The sequence below is a fragment of the Oryzias latipes genome, chromosome 20, assembly GCF_002234675.1.
Source record: "Oryzias latipes chromosome 20, ASM223467v1".
NCBI classification, from domain to species: domain Eukaryota; kingdom Metazoa; phylum Chordata; class Actinopteri; order Beloniformes; family Adrianichthyidae; genus Oryzias; species Oryzias latipes.
Genome location: NC_019878.2, coordinates 1549090 through 1565017, shown reverse-complemented (window position 1 = coordinate 1565017; position 15928 = coordinate 1549090). Strand labels below are relative to the sequence as shown.

Below are 15928 nucleotides of genomic sequence, written 5' to 3'. Positions count from 1 at the left end.
CAGGTAAAGTCGAAACTTGAAATCTACACTACAAACACACAAGAACTCGGGGAACATTAACCTTTGGAGCAGTACAGGAGGAAGGGAAAGACAGGACGTAAATACATACAGACAAACGAGACACGGGTGAACACAATCAGGGCAGATGGGGACCAAAAGTAAAACTCGAAACAACAACAAAACAGTAAACCTTGAAAAAAAACAGGACGTGAACTCAAACCTATACCCCTTGTGCTATCTTAGATGACCCCACCCTTCCATTGAGGTGTTCTCCCTACCATGACAAAGGTTGATAAATGTGGAAAGATTTCATGTAATCCATGGACACCAGTGAAGATCACAAATATTGAAGAAAAAAGATTCAGAGCACTGTCTAGTGGGTCTAGATGACCCAACTCCCAATGTTTAAGTGCCTAGGATAGCACAAGGGTTAACTGAGCAATAAAAAAGGTGCATGTGACTCTGAACGCCTCAGGTTGGAGGCCTTTGGGCTGGAAGCTTGGATCAGTTCTGCAAAGTAAAATCACTATCAATTATTTCTCTTTATTAAAGATATAACTCAAGGGGTTGGAATGTATGTTTCTCACAAATGTCTGAGAATATAAACAGCACAAACATTTTTGGTGAAATATGTATGGCTTCAGACTGGAAAAATGGCTAAAGGTTACTCTAAGCATGGATCAGCCTTTCTGATCACATTATGGTGACTCTCTCAGGTGACACGTTGGCGGCTGATCCAACAGGCTCCAGGCGCCGGCACCCATGCAGACTTCTGTCCATTCCCATGTGAATCTTCTTGAGCTTGCAGGCCACACAGGGCATCAACATGAAGACCTTTCCCATGATGACACACACTGGCAGAACAAGGGCCACCATAAAGCTGGGAGGCAGGTAGAAGTGATAGGCATTCTTCTCAAAGGCTTGCTTCCAGCCAAACAGCAACCCGTGGAAGGTGGCGATGAGGAGGGCGATGTAACCCAGAGTGGACTGAAGCAGACACAAGAAGAATGCATAAATAATTAAAGCCGCAAGCGGCGCTGAATGGCCCGCAGACGCAGCCCACCTTCCACGCCTAACACTACGCACCACCGCCGCCATCACCGCCCACCTTTGATCAAGGATAGTCAAACTTGCATATGCTAGTTTTGCTAATGTGGCCAAAAGTGCTAGCAATGCGATCAACATCATCAACTCTCTCAGAAAAACACATTACTCGAAATGCTAATTATCCTAACAATGCTAGTTTTGCTAATGTGGCTAAAAGTGCTGATATTTTGATCAGCATCATCAACTCTCTCAGAAAAACACATTGCTCAAAATGCTAATTATGCTAACTATGCTAGTTATGCTAATATAGCTAAAAGTGCTAACTTAGCGATCAGTATCATCAACTGACTTCAAAAACACATTGCTCCATTGGTGAAAGCTATGTGTCATAAGTTGATTAAAAAAAACTCTTTTTTCAAAATGGCGGCATTTCTGTTGATTTTATCTCCATAGCAACCATTTTATGTTTTGGTCGCCTCGGGATGACGAACAGATCCACGTCAGTTTCAGACAGATCGGAAAAAGTAAACTTTTTGTTGTCCTTAGCAACAGTGGTTTTATGCTAACCATGCCCACATTCCTTATATGTCCATATCCAGTGTTTTTCAGTGTATTCAGTTTCAGGCATGAATGCATGCATTCAAATTTCACAGTAGTCCATTGAAAAACATAGAAGTTATAATAATAATAATAATAATAATAATAATGGATTGGATTTATCTGCGCTTTTCAAGACACTCAAAGCGCTTACATTATGTCCATTATTCATTCACTCCTCATTCATACTTGGTGACGGTAAGCTACGGTTGTAGCCACAGCTGCCCTGGGGCAAACTGACAGAGGCGTGGCTGCCATTTCGCGCCTACGGCCCCTCTGACCATCACCGGGACCATTCATGCACATTCACACAACAGTGCGGCACTTTGCTGACTCCTCACGTGCACGCCGTTCAAAATCTACAACTCCTAATTCCAACATTTTTTCCACAGTAGCTTTCCATTGATGCCCAAAAAGTTTCGAGACGATCGATGAATATTCCAACGACAAGTTTAAGTTTGAATATGGTGGTAAAGGTGTTTTTAATAGAAAATTCAAGATGGCGGCCTTTTCCCGAGGTCAAAGGTCGACGAAACTCCAGGTGATTGCAGACTTACGCTAGGGACATGTGAGTCAAATTTCATGAAAATAGACATGTAGGGCCCTTGGTAGGGGGGGTGCTTGGACATCACTGCCAGTAAGCAGCAGATGTCCTCCTAGCACCCTACACCCCAATTTTAACCACACCTTAGACATTTAGGGCCCCTTGGTGGGAAGGGTGAGGGTACATCACTGTGAGTAATCAGGAGATGTCCCCTCAATGCCCTACCTGCCAATTTTAACTGCACTCCCTTAGTACACACACCCTTTACTCCTCAAAATATACATTCAAACATAAACACACACACACACATGCACACACACACACCCTCACACACACACACGCACACACATTTTGCAAGGAAGTAGGGACCTAGGACCATCTGTCCCCTACCCCATCCCTGGTGGGGGGGGGGGGGGGGTACTGGGCCCTTGGCAATGGTGGCCGTGTCCCCTGGGTGCCGGATTCCTGGGCCCGGCAGTGCTCTCTCCGTGCAGGGAAAGGGTTCACATTACATCTGAGCCGGGGGTGTCCCTTATCCCTGTGGGGTGGGTTCTGGTCCTTGCCCCTGAGCAGCACCGCCAAATTTCCAACTGTGGTCGAGCCTGGTCGGGCCATGTTTACAACACCCCTCGTTGGCCCCCCTTTTCCCCGGGGTGCTCCCCTCCTGGGCGGGGGCGGCGGGCCCCTGCCTTGCTCCTTCCTGGACCAACCGTGGGCCGGGTGGGTGGCTGCCTGGAGTGCGGAGTGGGTCTCCCTTGGGGGGTCCTGGCTCGTACCTGGGGTTGGGGCAAGGTGATGCCCCGAACTCCTGGGTGTTGATGGGGTGCTCGTCTGGGGCTGTGGGCGCCCTTCTCGGGTGGGGCCCTGCGTTGGGCCCTCCTGGCGCGGCGGGGGGGCTGCTCTCCTAGTTGGGCAGGGGCGGCGCTCTCTTTCCCCCCATGCCTCCCTGCTCTCTGGCTCTGGGGGCCTGCGGCGGTCCTGCTGGCCCTGGCCTGGGTAGCAAGTGGTCGCCCGGGGGGCGGTTGTTCTCTGCCTGCTGCCGTGTGGTGTTGGGGGGTTCTGGCTGCCGCAGCTGCTGCGGCGGGGGTCTGGGTGTGGGGGTGGCTGGGCGCTCCTCCTCCTTCTTTTCACATTCCACCATCCATTTTAGAAGAACATAAACACTCACCTGAGCACAGGTGTTAGCTCACATTTTCACTAATAGTTTGCATGATTGAATGAATGAAATATTTCACACTAGTTGGTTTAAAGGCATAAGTCTGCGTGTGTGAACACTATCTGTTTTGTGTACATGTTGAAATGTGGACATTTTTACAGCTAGCAGGTGTGTTGATAACATTTGAGTGTGTGTGAACAGGCCCCGCCCTTTGAGATTTGTACTACATTTGAACCTTACCGTAATGATAAACATTCAGTAAACTTGTTGCTTTATGCTGCTTCATGGTCTTATCCCCCCTCCCCCTCCTATTATCACCCTCCAATCCCCCCCTCTCTTTAACATCCCTCTCTCTTCTTCCCTTCTTTCCTTTTCCGTCCGGTCCAACACCAAAGATTTTCAAATATGATTGAAATTAATTAAGTTTGGCCTCAATTACAAAAGGGGTTTATTCAGACATACCTCTGGTTTGTCTGAAGATTAATAACCCCTCTTGTTAAAGTAAAATATGTTCAACACAAGAGGCCCTCCTCATCTGCCTGCCCAGCTGTTGGACAGGAAAAGTAAAAAAAAAAAAAAAAATCATGAAAATCGCTCTAAAAAAAGTTCATTTTTCCATATTGTGTAAAAATCTCAAAAAAGCAGGTTTTGGCACAAAATGGCCGCCAAACCGTAGATTGTGTCGCCATCACGTAATGATTTCAAAACTTTGTTTGGATATACTCAACAAAGTTATCTGGGTTTTAGCCGATTCTTTAATAAAAAATCCGAATTTTTTTAGCAGTCATAACTTTTTTGCGATCGTTTTTTGTTTACCATGCCCACATTCCTTTATCGATTTTTTCCTATTTGACATCGTTCATTCCACCACCAAGTCTCCTTATCAACTTTCTTTCCTGATGACTCACCAAGTACACTCCTACCTGTCTCCCTGACCACATTAGCTGTAGTTCCCCAGTCATCTGGGGATTCCTCCTGACCAACCACAGCCTGTTTTTGACTGCTTCTTCAAAGTCATGCAACATTCCTCCTCTTTCAGCTTCCACCAGTTTGTCCTCGGCTCTGCCTTTGTCCTTTCTTTCTTCATCTTCTTCATCTCCATGGTCATCCTACACACCACCATCCTATGCTGTCTGGAAACACTCTCACTACCTCTAGTTTGCAGTCACTGATCTCCTTCAGATTACATGTCTGTCTGTGTGCTTCTACCTCCACTCTTATAGGTTATCCAATGTTCCTGTCTCTTCTCAAAAAACGTATTCACTAGAGCCATTTCTATCTTTTTTGCTAAACAAACCACCATCTGTCCTTCTACGTTAGTCTCCTGGTTACCAAACTTGTCCATCACCTCCTCATCACCTCTGTTTCCTGCACCATTCGTGTCCGTTTAAATCTGCACCAGAGACAACTCTCTCACTTCTAGAGATGCTCATCCCAAGAGTTTAGCTTTTTAGGCTCTTCTGTTCTTTTCTTTATCCGACTTAACATTAAGCTTTGGACTTTAGAGAATTATATATTGTTTTGTCTTCCTTCTTTAAGATTGTTTTTCAAGCCAAGAGTTTGCCGTTTTAATATCATACTTTTCACGTTTAGTAAATGCTTTTTAGACATATTTCAAAACACATTTTTATGCCTATCACACTTTCGCCTACAATTTTTGTAAGTGCTTGTATTTACATGTTTTATTCTTTTTGCATTCATTCTAAATGTGGAATATATTGTCTGCCCACTAATACAGATTGTTTCATAAAGTTGCTTTAAGTCCAATAGAGAAACCCTTATCTACAGAGTATTTTTGGCTGCATCAAAAATGCTTCAGTGGGACTTCTGGAGTTATATGTTCAGTCTTTTGAGTTCATGTGATGAATCAATGAAGACATAAAATCATGTGGAGTTGCTTGGCACATGTTCGGTCAAGTAGAAATAACTGATTGTATGTAAATGTTTTATTTTAGGTTATTGTGAATATATAATCCTTGGCATGGGTTTACAGCTACACCACTCTTTATTACAATAATAAAGCAGAGTTCTGCGCCGTGCTTAAAAACTCTCTTGGTGAACATTCTTACCTGTATAAAGCTAAATTCCCTCCAGTTGAGCGTAGTGTTGATGGAAGGAACGGATGTGATGGCCAGAATAGACAACAGCCCAAAACTCATAATCCCAAAGGAAATGTACATCTCCACTCTCCACACTTCCTCCTCATTCCAAGAATTTTCCACATGTGCATGGACCTGCCAACACAGAGCAAGGCAACATTCATTTCACAGATCTGGGATGCTAGTTTGAGTCCTGGGAAGGAAAAGTGCCACTGTGGACAACCACAGTTGTGAGAAAAATGGACTAAACATCAAACAAGACATTTCCCCGTTTCAGGACTAATACAAGTGTTCATATTCTGTAATTAGCACAATTGTATCAATGAAATCATTCAATTCAGGACAAACGTCCACTTCAAAAGATGAGAGGTCTGTAATGTTTCTCAAAGAAACACTGTGAGAGACAGGAAGGCAGAAACAGAACACAAAAATCACATCGTACGATAACTGCAGCTTTTGATGGGGCAGAAACTATTCCTTCTTCTTTAGGAAGCTCTTCTGTCCTCCACTCGTTACCTGTAATAATCACACTACTAGTTAAAGGACACCTGTCCACACTCTTAGAGACCCACTCCAGTGAAAATTGTGTTTTTGGTGTTTTGGACACGTTCTTAACCCTTGTGCTATCTTAGATGACCCCCCCCCCCCCCTTCCATTGACGTGTTCTCCCTACCATGACAAAGGTGGATAAAGGTGGAAAGATTTCATGTAATCCATGGACACCAGTGAAGATCACAAATCATTGAAGAAAAAAGGTTCAGAGCTCTGTCTAGTGGGTCTAGATGACCCAACTCCCAATGTTAAAGTGCCTAGGATAGCACAAGGGTTAAAGCATTTTCTCATGACGGAGGACACAAACTAAAGAACTGAGGATTAAAACAGCATATTTTTGTATTGGTGATGGATCAGGAGAGGATGAAAACATTCCGTCTGAAAAACTCTGATTTGTGGCGTAGCTACTGAAAAATCTCACTTCTTCGCTCCTCCTCCTCACCCACTCATGTACGTCTTTGTTTTCCTCCTCATCCAAACTGGAATCTGCCTTAGAACTGTACAGCTGGATTGCACCTATACTGCTCGCCATTTTTTTAGCGCCGTTGATGTTAGCTTGTGGCTACAGACAGCATAATCAGAATTAAAAGAGCCCTCTGCTTTGAAAACAGATCTAGAGATGATCAGAGTGGGATTTTTAGTGTCATATGACGGACCTCACTCCCCTTCATACAGTTGGGGAGGGGACAAACAACACCCACACTACTACATACATGTGGTGACGACTTTTCACCACATGATATAAGCTCCACCTTTTTTTCAAACGCACTTTTGGTTACGGGAAAAGACAACTTCAGACTGAACTCATCGGACACGAGTGCACACAACACGCATACAACATTCACGCACACAATTGTGATCTATATACTGCTTTCATGTAAATGAAATAATTACATAAACAAAGACATGAAACAGGATTGCCACTCATCAGGGAAATGTCTTGTTCTGTTGTTGATATTTTTGAACACTGACCTGTTGGTAAGCAGTGTTGAGCAGCAGGTACCTCTCAGACCGTCTGAAGGGCAGACAGAGGCTGTAGAGTCCATGGACAGCAGCCAGGAAAAAGCTGATGAGGCCAAGCTGCTTCCTACTCTGCAGCCAGCCTTCCAGCCACTTTGGGAAAAGTTTATATTTGGTACCATAATACAGCTGGTGGATCGCTGCCAGCTGGCCAGGCAGGTACACCAGGGCCAGGAGTGTGATAGCGACGGTGGGCAGGGTCCGATTCACTATCTCTATTGGGATCTTGTAGAAGTCACTTTGCTTGTATTTAAAGTACGGATGGATTATATCACGAGCAAAAGAATACGAAAAAAAGAAAATAGAGAAGGCCACGGCAGCGAGGACAGGACCTTTCCAATCGTGAAATAACCGCCTTGGAATATTCTCAATATAGCGGGATGAGGACAAAGTGCCCATGTCCACTGGCTGGAAGTTGAGTTGGTGGGCTAATTCCATAATCTGTTGTCGAGCCTCCAAAGAATCACTGCAAACAAAGACCTACGGAGGGGCAAAAAATATCAAAGACTCTGCAAGTTGTCCTTCTTAAAAGATAGACTTCTGGAGGGCCACTGTCCTGCTTGTGTTTTAATCAAGTCTCCCTTTCCCCACCTTGTTGGAAAATCAGACCTGATCCAGGTCATGCATGTTCATCATAGATACACTTTAAATGGGACAGAATCTAAAAAACAATCAAACCCAGAAATCACATTGTATGATTTTGAATATTGTATTTGCACACACACACAAAAAAAAACTCAATCATCTTAATTTGGGGCTGCTGTAGTACAGAGATGTAGCGGTGGACCTCTGATCGGGAGCTCACAAGCTTGATTCCCGCCTTGCCTGGCCATGTCAACGCATTCTTGGGCAAGACACTGAACCCCACTTATGCACTGTTGTTGGGAGTGGAGCCGCCATCAGTGTGTGTATGTGTGTAAATGTGTGTGAATGGGACTATGGCTGTACAGCACTGTGGGTTTTTATGGAAGGCAGTAAAGTGCTTTAAGAGTATTTACCATTTACCATTTAATTTGAGTCCCCATTTGTTTCGATGTTTTCATACCTGTGTACTTGCGTCTTGGGGGTAGTTCTGCTGCATGGCCCATGCTGAGATGACATTGAAACCTTTCACTACAACAGAGTCGGGCAAAAGTGAGGCCAGATACTCTGCATTGGATTCGGCATACTGGTTCCCCCTCCTGTTGTTGCTCACATCCACCAGGATCTTACCTGTGAAGCAGCAGGACAAAGAACAGACATCTGACCTGAGAACACATTGGAAGAGAAACGTGATGCAAATGCTGTTTAATGCAGCAGACTATTCAGTGAATTTGTTGAAGTTTTAATGCAATGCAGGCATTCATGTGCACGAACATAAGTGGGTCACATGGTGTCGGGCAGCACATAAACAAAATATAATTGACATTATATATGTTTATTGATGATCTGATTCTAAACTCAAGTTTGAAAACTCTCAGATTCTCTTCACCACTTCTGTCCATCACTTAGACAATCCCTTCAGTTGTTTTACCTTCCCTCCATTCTCTTCCTTCCTAAAGCTTCTGTTCCGGCTCTCACACATAAGACATTACAGCTAAATTGAAATTCCCAAATTAATAAAGACGGCAAAAATTCAACTTCTTTGTCTGGTTTCTTACTGTAGAATGAGTCAAAGAGAAAGAGGCCTTCGACTCCAGAGTAAAAGCTGCATTTAACGGACAAAACTAGGACTTTTACTTGAAAAATGGATTTACTACAGTGGTTTGTCCTACATATGGGGTTAGAAATCTGTCAAAAATCAAGCGTATGCATACAGAGAAACTTGTGCACAGACTAATACTTTGTGCACAATGTTGCAAAAAAATATCAATGCATTTGGTTTTACGTCTGACATGTCTGTTTGAATACCATTTTTCTTTGTTTTGAAGACAACTTTTTCACATTAGATGACTTTCAAAAATACACAATGAGTTAACAGGCATGTCTTCAGTCATGAAACATCGATCCAACAGCATGTATATTGACTACTACAGAGAAAAAAATAGCAGTCATGTCATAAAAGAGACAATGTAGTTCAAGAACAAAACCACGACAGAATAAAACAACGACACCACACTGAGCAGTGTGTGAATAAAGCTCAAACAGAACCACTTCTGTCATTCGTCAGTAAAAGAAAAACAAGAAAAAGAAAGAAGGTTAGACATAATGATCCTGCCGGTATCCCCCCCCCCCCCCCCCCCCCTTTAACTGCTACAGTCGGCTGCCAATTAACCTACTTTAGCTTTCCAGGTAGCCGAAAAGCTTTGTGTCATGTAATTCCATCCAATTGGCTAAAGTTCAGCTGTTTTGCGATTTAGCAGACAAAAGTTCTGTTGGTTGAACTTCCAGCGTATGATCAATGAACGCCCGATCTGTTCGTAGAGCCCGCGAACTATTTAAAGTATTGCGTAGCGACGCGTGAACACGAGGGTTCTCGACGCAGAACCCCGATACAGGGGCTTCCAGGCATTCACACAGACTTTTCATTGGAAGTGATGGCTTGAACACGAGTCGACACTGCCGGTGTGAATGGAGCTTCATAAGAGTCTGCTGCTCTTTTTTGGGCTGTTTTAACCCAATTCCAGGTCTAAAACCCTCCGCCATTGGTACGTTATTTACATCAAGGGTAAGTAAGCAAGTAAATCTTTATCTATACAGCACCCAGCGAGCGACTCAAGAAAGTGATTCACAATGTTTAAACAAGATTAAACCTGAGAAAAAAACTAATTGGATGGGATGCCAAAAGCAGCAAAAACCCAATAAACATAGTCAGGCATAAAACACAAGACAAAAAAAGTCAGCTAAAAGTTCTTCTTGAAAAGGACTAAAGGAACGTGTGAACTTTACCTGCCATCAGATGCTTGAGATCCCACAGCACCGAGTAGTGCTCACGGCGGATCGCCAGGAACACGATGTTCACCTTCTGTACAGCGTCTTCATAGTGTGTAACATCCACAACGTGAGGAAACGACTGAGCTGCTAGTTTGGGATGACGGCTCCCCACCACCACACAAAAGCCACAACGTAACAGCCGAAATGCCAGGCTCTTGGAAAAGTCACCGGAGCCCAAGATTCCCAGTGTGGTTGGAGCTGGCCTCAGACCAGAAGGTCCTAAATCTGCAGCTCTGCCTCTCACAACTTTAGGCACCCAGAAGGTCTGAGCTGAATGGAGGTGGTGGGCAGAGGAAGCAGACATCAAGCCAGGGCTCCTCTTGTGTCCTATTATGAAGGCAGAGTCCATTGTTCTGTTTGACTTTAGATGTGACCAGCCTGTAGGTGGAATAAAGGTATTATATTAGAAAAGTCTACTTCACAGGTGAAAAACTAGACTTCTGGAGGGCCACTGTCCTGCTTGTGTTTTAATCAAGTCTCCCTTTCCCCACCTTGTTGGAAAATCAGACCTGATCCAGGTCAGCAGCAGCAGACTGGTCAAGATGATGTGAGCAAAGCCAGCAGGACACCAGCCCTCAAGCTCCGGAGTTTGGCTTTAATTGGCAATGTCCATTTGATTGGGGTCTAGTCTATGACAAAGCAAAAGCAAAGAATGTACTGTATTTATTTACTGCATATTAATGCCCAAAAGTTATGGCTCTCAATAAGTGTAAGAAATCACAACTTTAACCCTTGTGCTATCCTAGGCACTTTGACATTGGGATTTCTCAGGAAATCCTCTTCACCTTTATCCACCTTTGTCATGGAATAACACGTCAATGGTCATCTTGACCCCATAGGATAGCACAAGGGTTAACATTGGGAGTTGGGTCATCTAGACCCACTAGACAGTGCTCTGAACCTTTTTTCTTCAATGATTTGTGATCTTCACTGGTGTCCATGGATTACATGAAATCTTTCCACCTTTATCCACCTTTGTCATGGTAGGGAGAACACGTCAATGGAAGGGTGGGGTCATCTGGACCCCACAGGATAGCACAAGGGTTAAATGGATGTCAGAAGACCCAAATGACATTCTATTCATACAACTGTAGGTAGAAGGAAAAACAACATTAGAAACATAACTGTATCATTTAACATATGTGTATTTATATATATGTACATATATTTCAGTCCAGTTCACAGGTATTTTTTTCACCTACAACTTTGTTGTACTTATTACCTTTATGCTTTTTACTGCAAACTATCCTTTAATCCTGCAAGAGTCATTTAACTGTTTAAAATATGTTTGCAGAATATGAACTGGAAACCCCAAGATCAAAATAGGAAACACCTCTGAAGGTGGTAGAGAATGAGAGGGCAAAGATCCTGTGGGACTTCCAGATCCAGACTGATAGGATGGTAATGGACAACTAACCAGACATTGTAGTGGTGGATAAAGAACAGAGGAAAGCCGTTGTGGTGGATGTGGCAGTACCAAGCGATGGGAACATCAGGAAGAAGGAACATGAGAAACTGGAGAAATACCAGGGACTCAGAGAAGAACTGGAGAAAGCCTGAAAAGTGAAGGTGCCAGTGGTGTCTGTGGTAATTGGAGCACTCGGGGCAGTAACCCCCAAGCTGGAGGAGTGGCTACAACAGATACCTGGAAAGACCTCAGACCTCTCAGTCCAGAAAAGTGCAGTGCTAGGAACAGCTAAGATACTGCAGGACCCTCTTGCTCCCAGGCCTCTGGTAGAGGACCCGAGCTTGGAGGAGAAAACACCCACATACATATATATGTGTGTGTGTTTAAATATATATCTATATATCTATTATTCCTTCACTATATATAGATATATATATAGATATATATAGATATAGATATATATCTATATATATAGATAGATAGATAGATAGATAGATAGATAGATAGATAGATAGATAGATAGATAGATAGATAGATAGATAGATAGATAGATAGATAGATAGATAGATAGATAGATAGATAGATAGATAGATACTTCTTTAATACTACTCAGCTTCGAGTTCCAACACTTGAGAAGGTTTAAATGCGACGTACAAAAACAGCAGTTTGCATTGACGTATTCAGTAGAACAAAAACATGAAAACAAATGTTTAGTCTCCCTGAAAACTAAGACCTGCACATGACCTGTAAATGACCCAATTCAGAGCTGTTCCTAAAGAAACTCCTGATCAGACTTCAGTTTACATGTATGTAATGCAGACATGATGGTGAGCCATGATCACATGCCGTTTTTAACATACTACAGTTAAATTATCTCTTTTTTTCTCCATTTGGCCCACATGATGAAGCCGCTGCTCTGAATGCTCAGAATAACAGACTGGATATCTGCAGCACCGGCACCGGTACCGGTACCGGACAGCCTGTCAGGCCGGTCGCTGTTCCAAAGAAGAAAGCGTGTACGTACGTGTACGCAGCGGGCGCGTCCTCAGTCTCCAGGGAGCTGCACTGCTGATGCTGCAGGCTCGAACGCGCGGAGACCCCCCCGCAGCAGAAACAGCGACGATCCTCCTGAAACACAACACCCCCCCGCCGGAATGAAGCGTCTCAGCCAGATGAGCTGCACGGAAATTACGGAACCAATTCCTGTGGATGTGGAACAGCACACCGTGTCCCTGATGCTGCCTTCACGGACCGCTGGAAATGTCCCAACTAAAGCCCCACCTGTAAGCACAGGCCGAGTTATTATTATTATTATTATTATTATTATTATTATTATTATTATTATTATTATTATTATTATTATTATTAGCGTAATTAGCGTTATTATTATTATTATCATCATTATTAGCGTTATCATTATTATCATTATTAGAGTTATTAGCGTTATTATTATTATAATTATTATTATTGTTATCATTATTATCGTTATTCTTATTCTTCTTATTATCGTTATTATTATTAGCGGTATTATTACTATAATCATTATTATTATTATCATCATTATTATTATTATTATAATTATTATCATTATTAGCGTTATTCTTCTTCTTATGATTATCATTATTATTAGCATTATTAGTGTTATTATTATTTTTATCATTATTATTTTTATTATTAGCATTATTATCATAATTATCAGCGTTATTAATATCATTAGTATTATAATTATTATTATTAGCATTATTATTATTATTATTATTATTAAATTGCAGAAAATTAAAGACAGAGGAAAAAATCTTCGTTTCACCTCTGCATATGAACAAAAGTCAAACTTCTTTCTTAAGTCGACAACATCAAACAGCATCGCGCCTCCAATTGAACATGAGGACACAGTGTTCGTCCCTCTGTAGTTTCTCACATCGCCTCCTGAAGCTCAGAGCTGCATGAAGCATTTCTAGAAAACTGACATTTGAGTTTCACAAACTCTTTTTCTAACTTGTTCTGTCCAACAACTCAGTAAACAGTGTTGTGTTGGACACATTCTACTGTTACAGTAAGACGTTCTGTGTCTTCGGATAACCAAGTTGTATATTTGTACAAACCCCTTTTGGTTTTGGTTTTTATTATTTTAATGTATTTATTACGATTTACGTTTTCTTTTTTTTTTACAGGGGGAAGAGAGACAGGGAAAGTTTGAAATTCTGATACTAAGACAGGCAGAGGACTTCTCAATACACTGTGGGTGAGGAGGAGGGATGAAGCAGCAGTGTGACAGTGTGCACGTGGGGGTAGAGATGCATGCACACTGCCCCACGTACTGCTTAGAATTAACCCCCACAAGTTCAGTTTTGGTCTCATCAGAACAAAGAATCTTCTTTCTCACTCTTTTGTGGTAGTATTTGGAACATAAGTCAAAAAATTCGAGAGGGGGGCGCAACTCATCGGTGGCTGGATGAATCACACTAATTGGGAGTCTTTCAGTCTAACAATCATCTCTGGGCCGCAGCTGCGAGCTCCCGTCATGGGCTACGTTCACACTGCAGGCTGAAACAACCCAATTCCCACTTTTTTGCCGTTATGCGACCTGTATCTGATCTTTTCATGACAGTCTGAACGACACAGATCCCATCTTTTCAAATGTGACCTCCGTCTGAACGGCCAGGCCACATGAATCTGACCCGTACGTCATAGATACGCTACAAACGTCATCATTCTGTGTTGAAGTAGGCGGGAACGAGAACGTAAACATCAACCATGGCGGACGATGCTGCTGAGACCAGTCAGTGGAAGGGAAGCGATGTCCCCGATTGGATTAATATTTGGGGTGACAGCTCTATTCAGGCCAAACTCCAGGGCTCTTATCGCAACCGGGCGGTTTTTGAAAACATTTCCAGCTAAATGGCCGAGCGTGGTCTTGAACCTTTCCCGCAATGACTTTTTTTTTCTATTTCTGACCGTGGTCAGAAGCGTGGGGGACAGAAGGAGGATCCTCCTTCAGGGTTCACTTCCCCGTTTAGACCCTCAGATTCTCCAGAGCGGGTTAATTAAGAGTCAACAGCATTTATTCTGGGGGAAGCCTTCTTTTATTACCGTTCTCCTTCCTCCGTAACACACAACACGGATGCGTGCCCCCGCCCCACACACACAGACACACACACAGCGCTCTACGCTCTCTCTCCTCTCTCTAACACACACGCGCGCGGCCCCAACACACACACATGCAAAAAGAGCTCCCCTGTTGACAACACTGTTGTTGACATCCATGCTAACGTTAGCTACTTCCACAAACAACAGTGACGTTGTTCACCGTTGAGGACTCTTCTGTGCATGCGGGTCACTTCTGGGTCATTTCACGGTCACACAGGAGATCACAAAAGTTCGCATTTAATTGAAAATGTGAACGACCTTGCAAAAAAATTGATTTTTTTCAAAAAAGCGGAATTGAGCATTAAGCCCTGCAGTGTGAACGTAGCCTAAGACAGGAGCCGCATATGTCAGAAGGAAAAGGGGAGGGGCTGTGGGTGCAGGCAGCGAGGTGAACATGGATCACAGCCGCGATTACGCAACTCCTGGATCATGGCGTGCTGTTGGATCACTCAGCTCATGTCAATATTTATGAACTATTGTAGACATTTTTATTATGTGTCTTTTCTGTGGTTTAGTTGGTGTCAGTATTTGACATACAGACAGCAGGTAATGCAGGAAAACAGCTGCACTTCATGAGATCAGAAATAAACTATAGATGTTTATGAATGGATGGAGGTTTTTGGAGGATTTCTACTGTTGGTCGTTCACAAAATTAGGAAAATGCCAAATATTTTGGAGTATTCAGTGATGAGTTCTATGATTTAGTTTGTAATGTTTTATAAGACCTAAAAATGATATTCATAGTAAGTTTTTTTCTTTTTTAGATTCAATCCCTCTGATATGTTTCACAAAGACACACACTGGGCGTCACACTAAGAAATGAACTTATTGCTAAAAATGATGCAGGAGTCCAGCTCTAAAAAATGATGAAAGAGCAAAGAAAACAGAATTATTTGATTTGTTATGTTCATATTTCTAGGCTTTGTTTTGTTCTGCAGCATCTTCATATTTGTATAATTTTAACAGAATCTAGTTTTATGGAGAAATATGAAACATTAAGGTTTAACTTGATTTATTCTGGATTAATGTTCCTGTTTTTATTTATATTTATGATCAAAAAGTTCAGTTTTAAAGGTTTAGAAGTTTAGCTTTAGTGTGTTCAGTAAATGTTTGTTGTTCAGCCCAAAACCTAAAGCCTGTTTTAGATTTAGGCCTCAGTGTGACTGAGTTTAACCCCCCCATACGAGTTTATAAAATGCATGCATTTTTTGTGTAAAATGGACACAAAGATGGAGAACACAACAGGGCTTTGCTCAAAAAGGTTGAAAAACGCTGTTGTAACGTGAACGACGCCCCTCCCACGTCAATCATGTTCAGCGTGGATGCAGCCTCACATTCATATGGAACATACGAACTCAGATCTTTCTACTGTAGAACAGATTCAGAAAGACTAGCTCTTTACTAAATATTTCCCATTGAATTAAACCCACACATTTTTTTACTAA

At 42.6% G+C, this 15928-nt stretch overlaps 1 protein-coding gene across 2 annotated transcripts; it reads right to left on the bottom strand.

The window, feature by feature from the left end:
- Positions 1-518: 518 nt before the first annotated feature.
- steap2 (STEAP2 metalloreductase) lies at positions 519-12604 on the bottom strand. 2 transcript variants are annotated; one of them, XM_023950352.1, is made up of 7 exons: positions 12361-12604; positions 10420-10557; positions 9884-10306; positions 8061-8227; positions 6968-7495; positions 5414-5578; positions 519-987 (listed from the first exon to the last, which is right to left on the bottom strand). In XM_023950352.1, exons 3-7 carry the CDS (start codon positions 10275-10277, stop codon positions 694-696), a joined length of 1548 nt encoding a protein of 515 aa, XP_023806120.1. In that variant the 5' UTR covers positions 10278-10306; positions 10420-10557; positions 12361-12604; the 3' UTR covers positions 519-693. The 2 variants fall into 2 exon arrangements, with proteins under 2 accessions (XP_023806120.1, XP_004086917.1); XM_004086869.3 differs by lacking the exon at positions 12361-12604 and adding an exon at positions 10830-10881.
- Positions 12605-15928: the final 3324 nt, after the last annotated feature.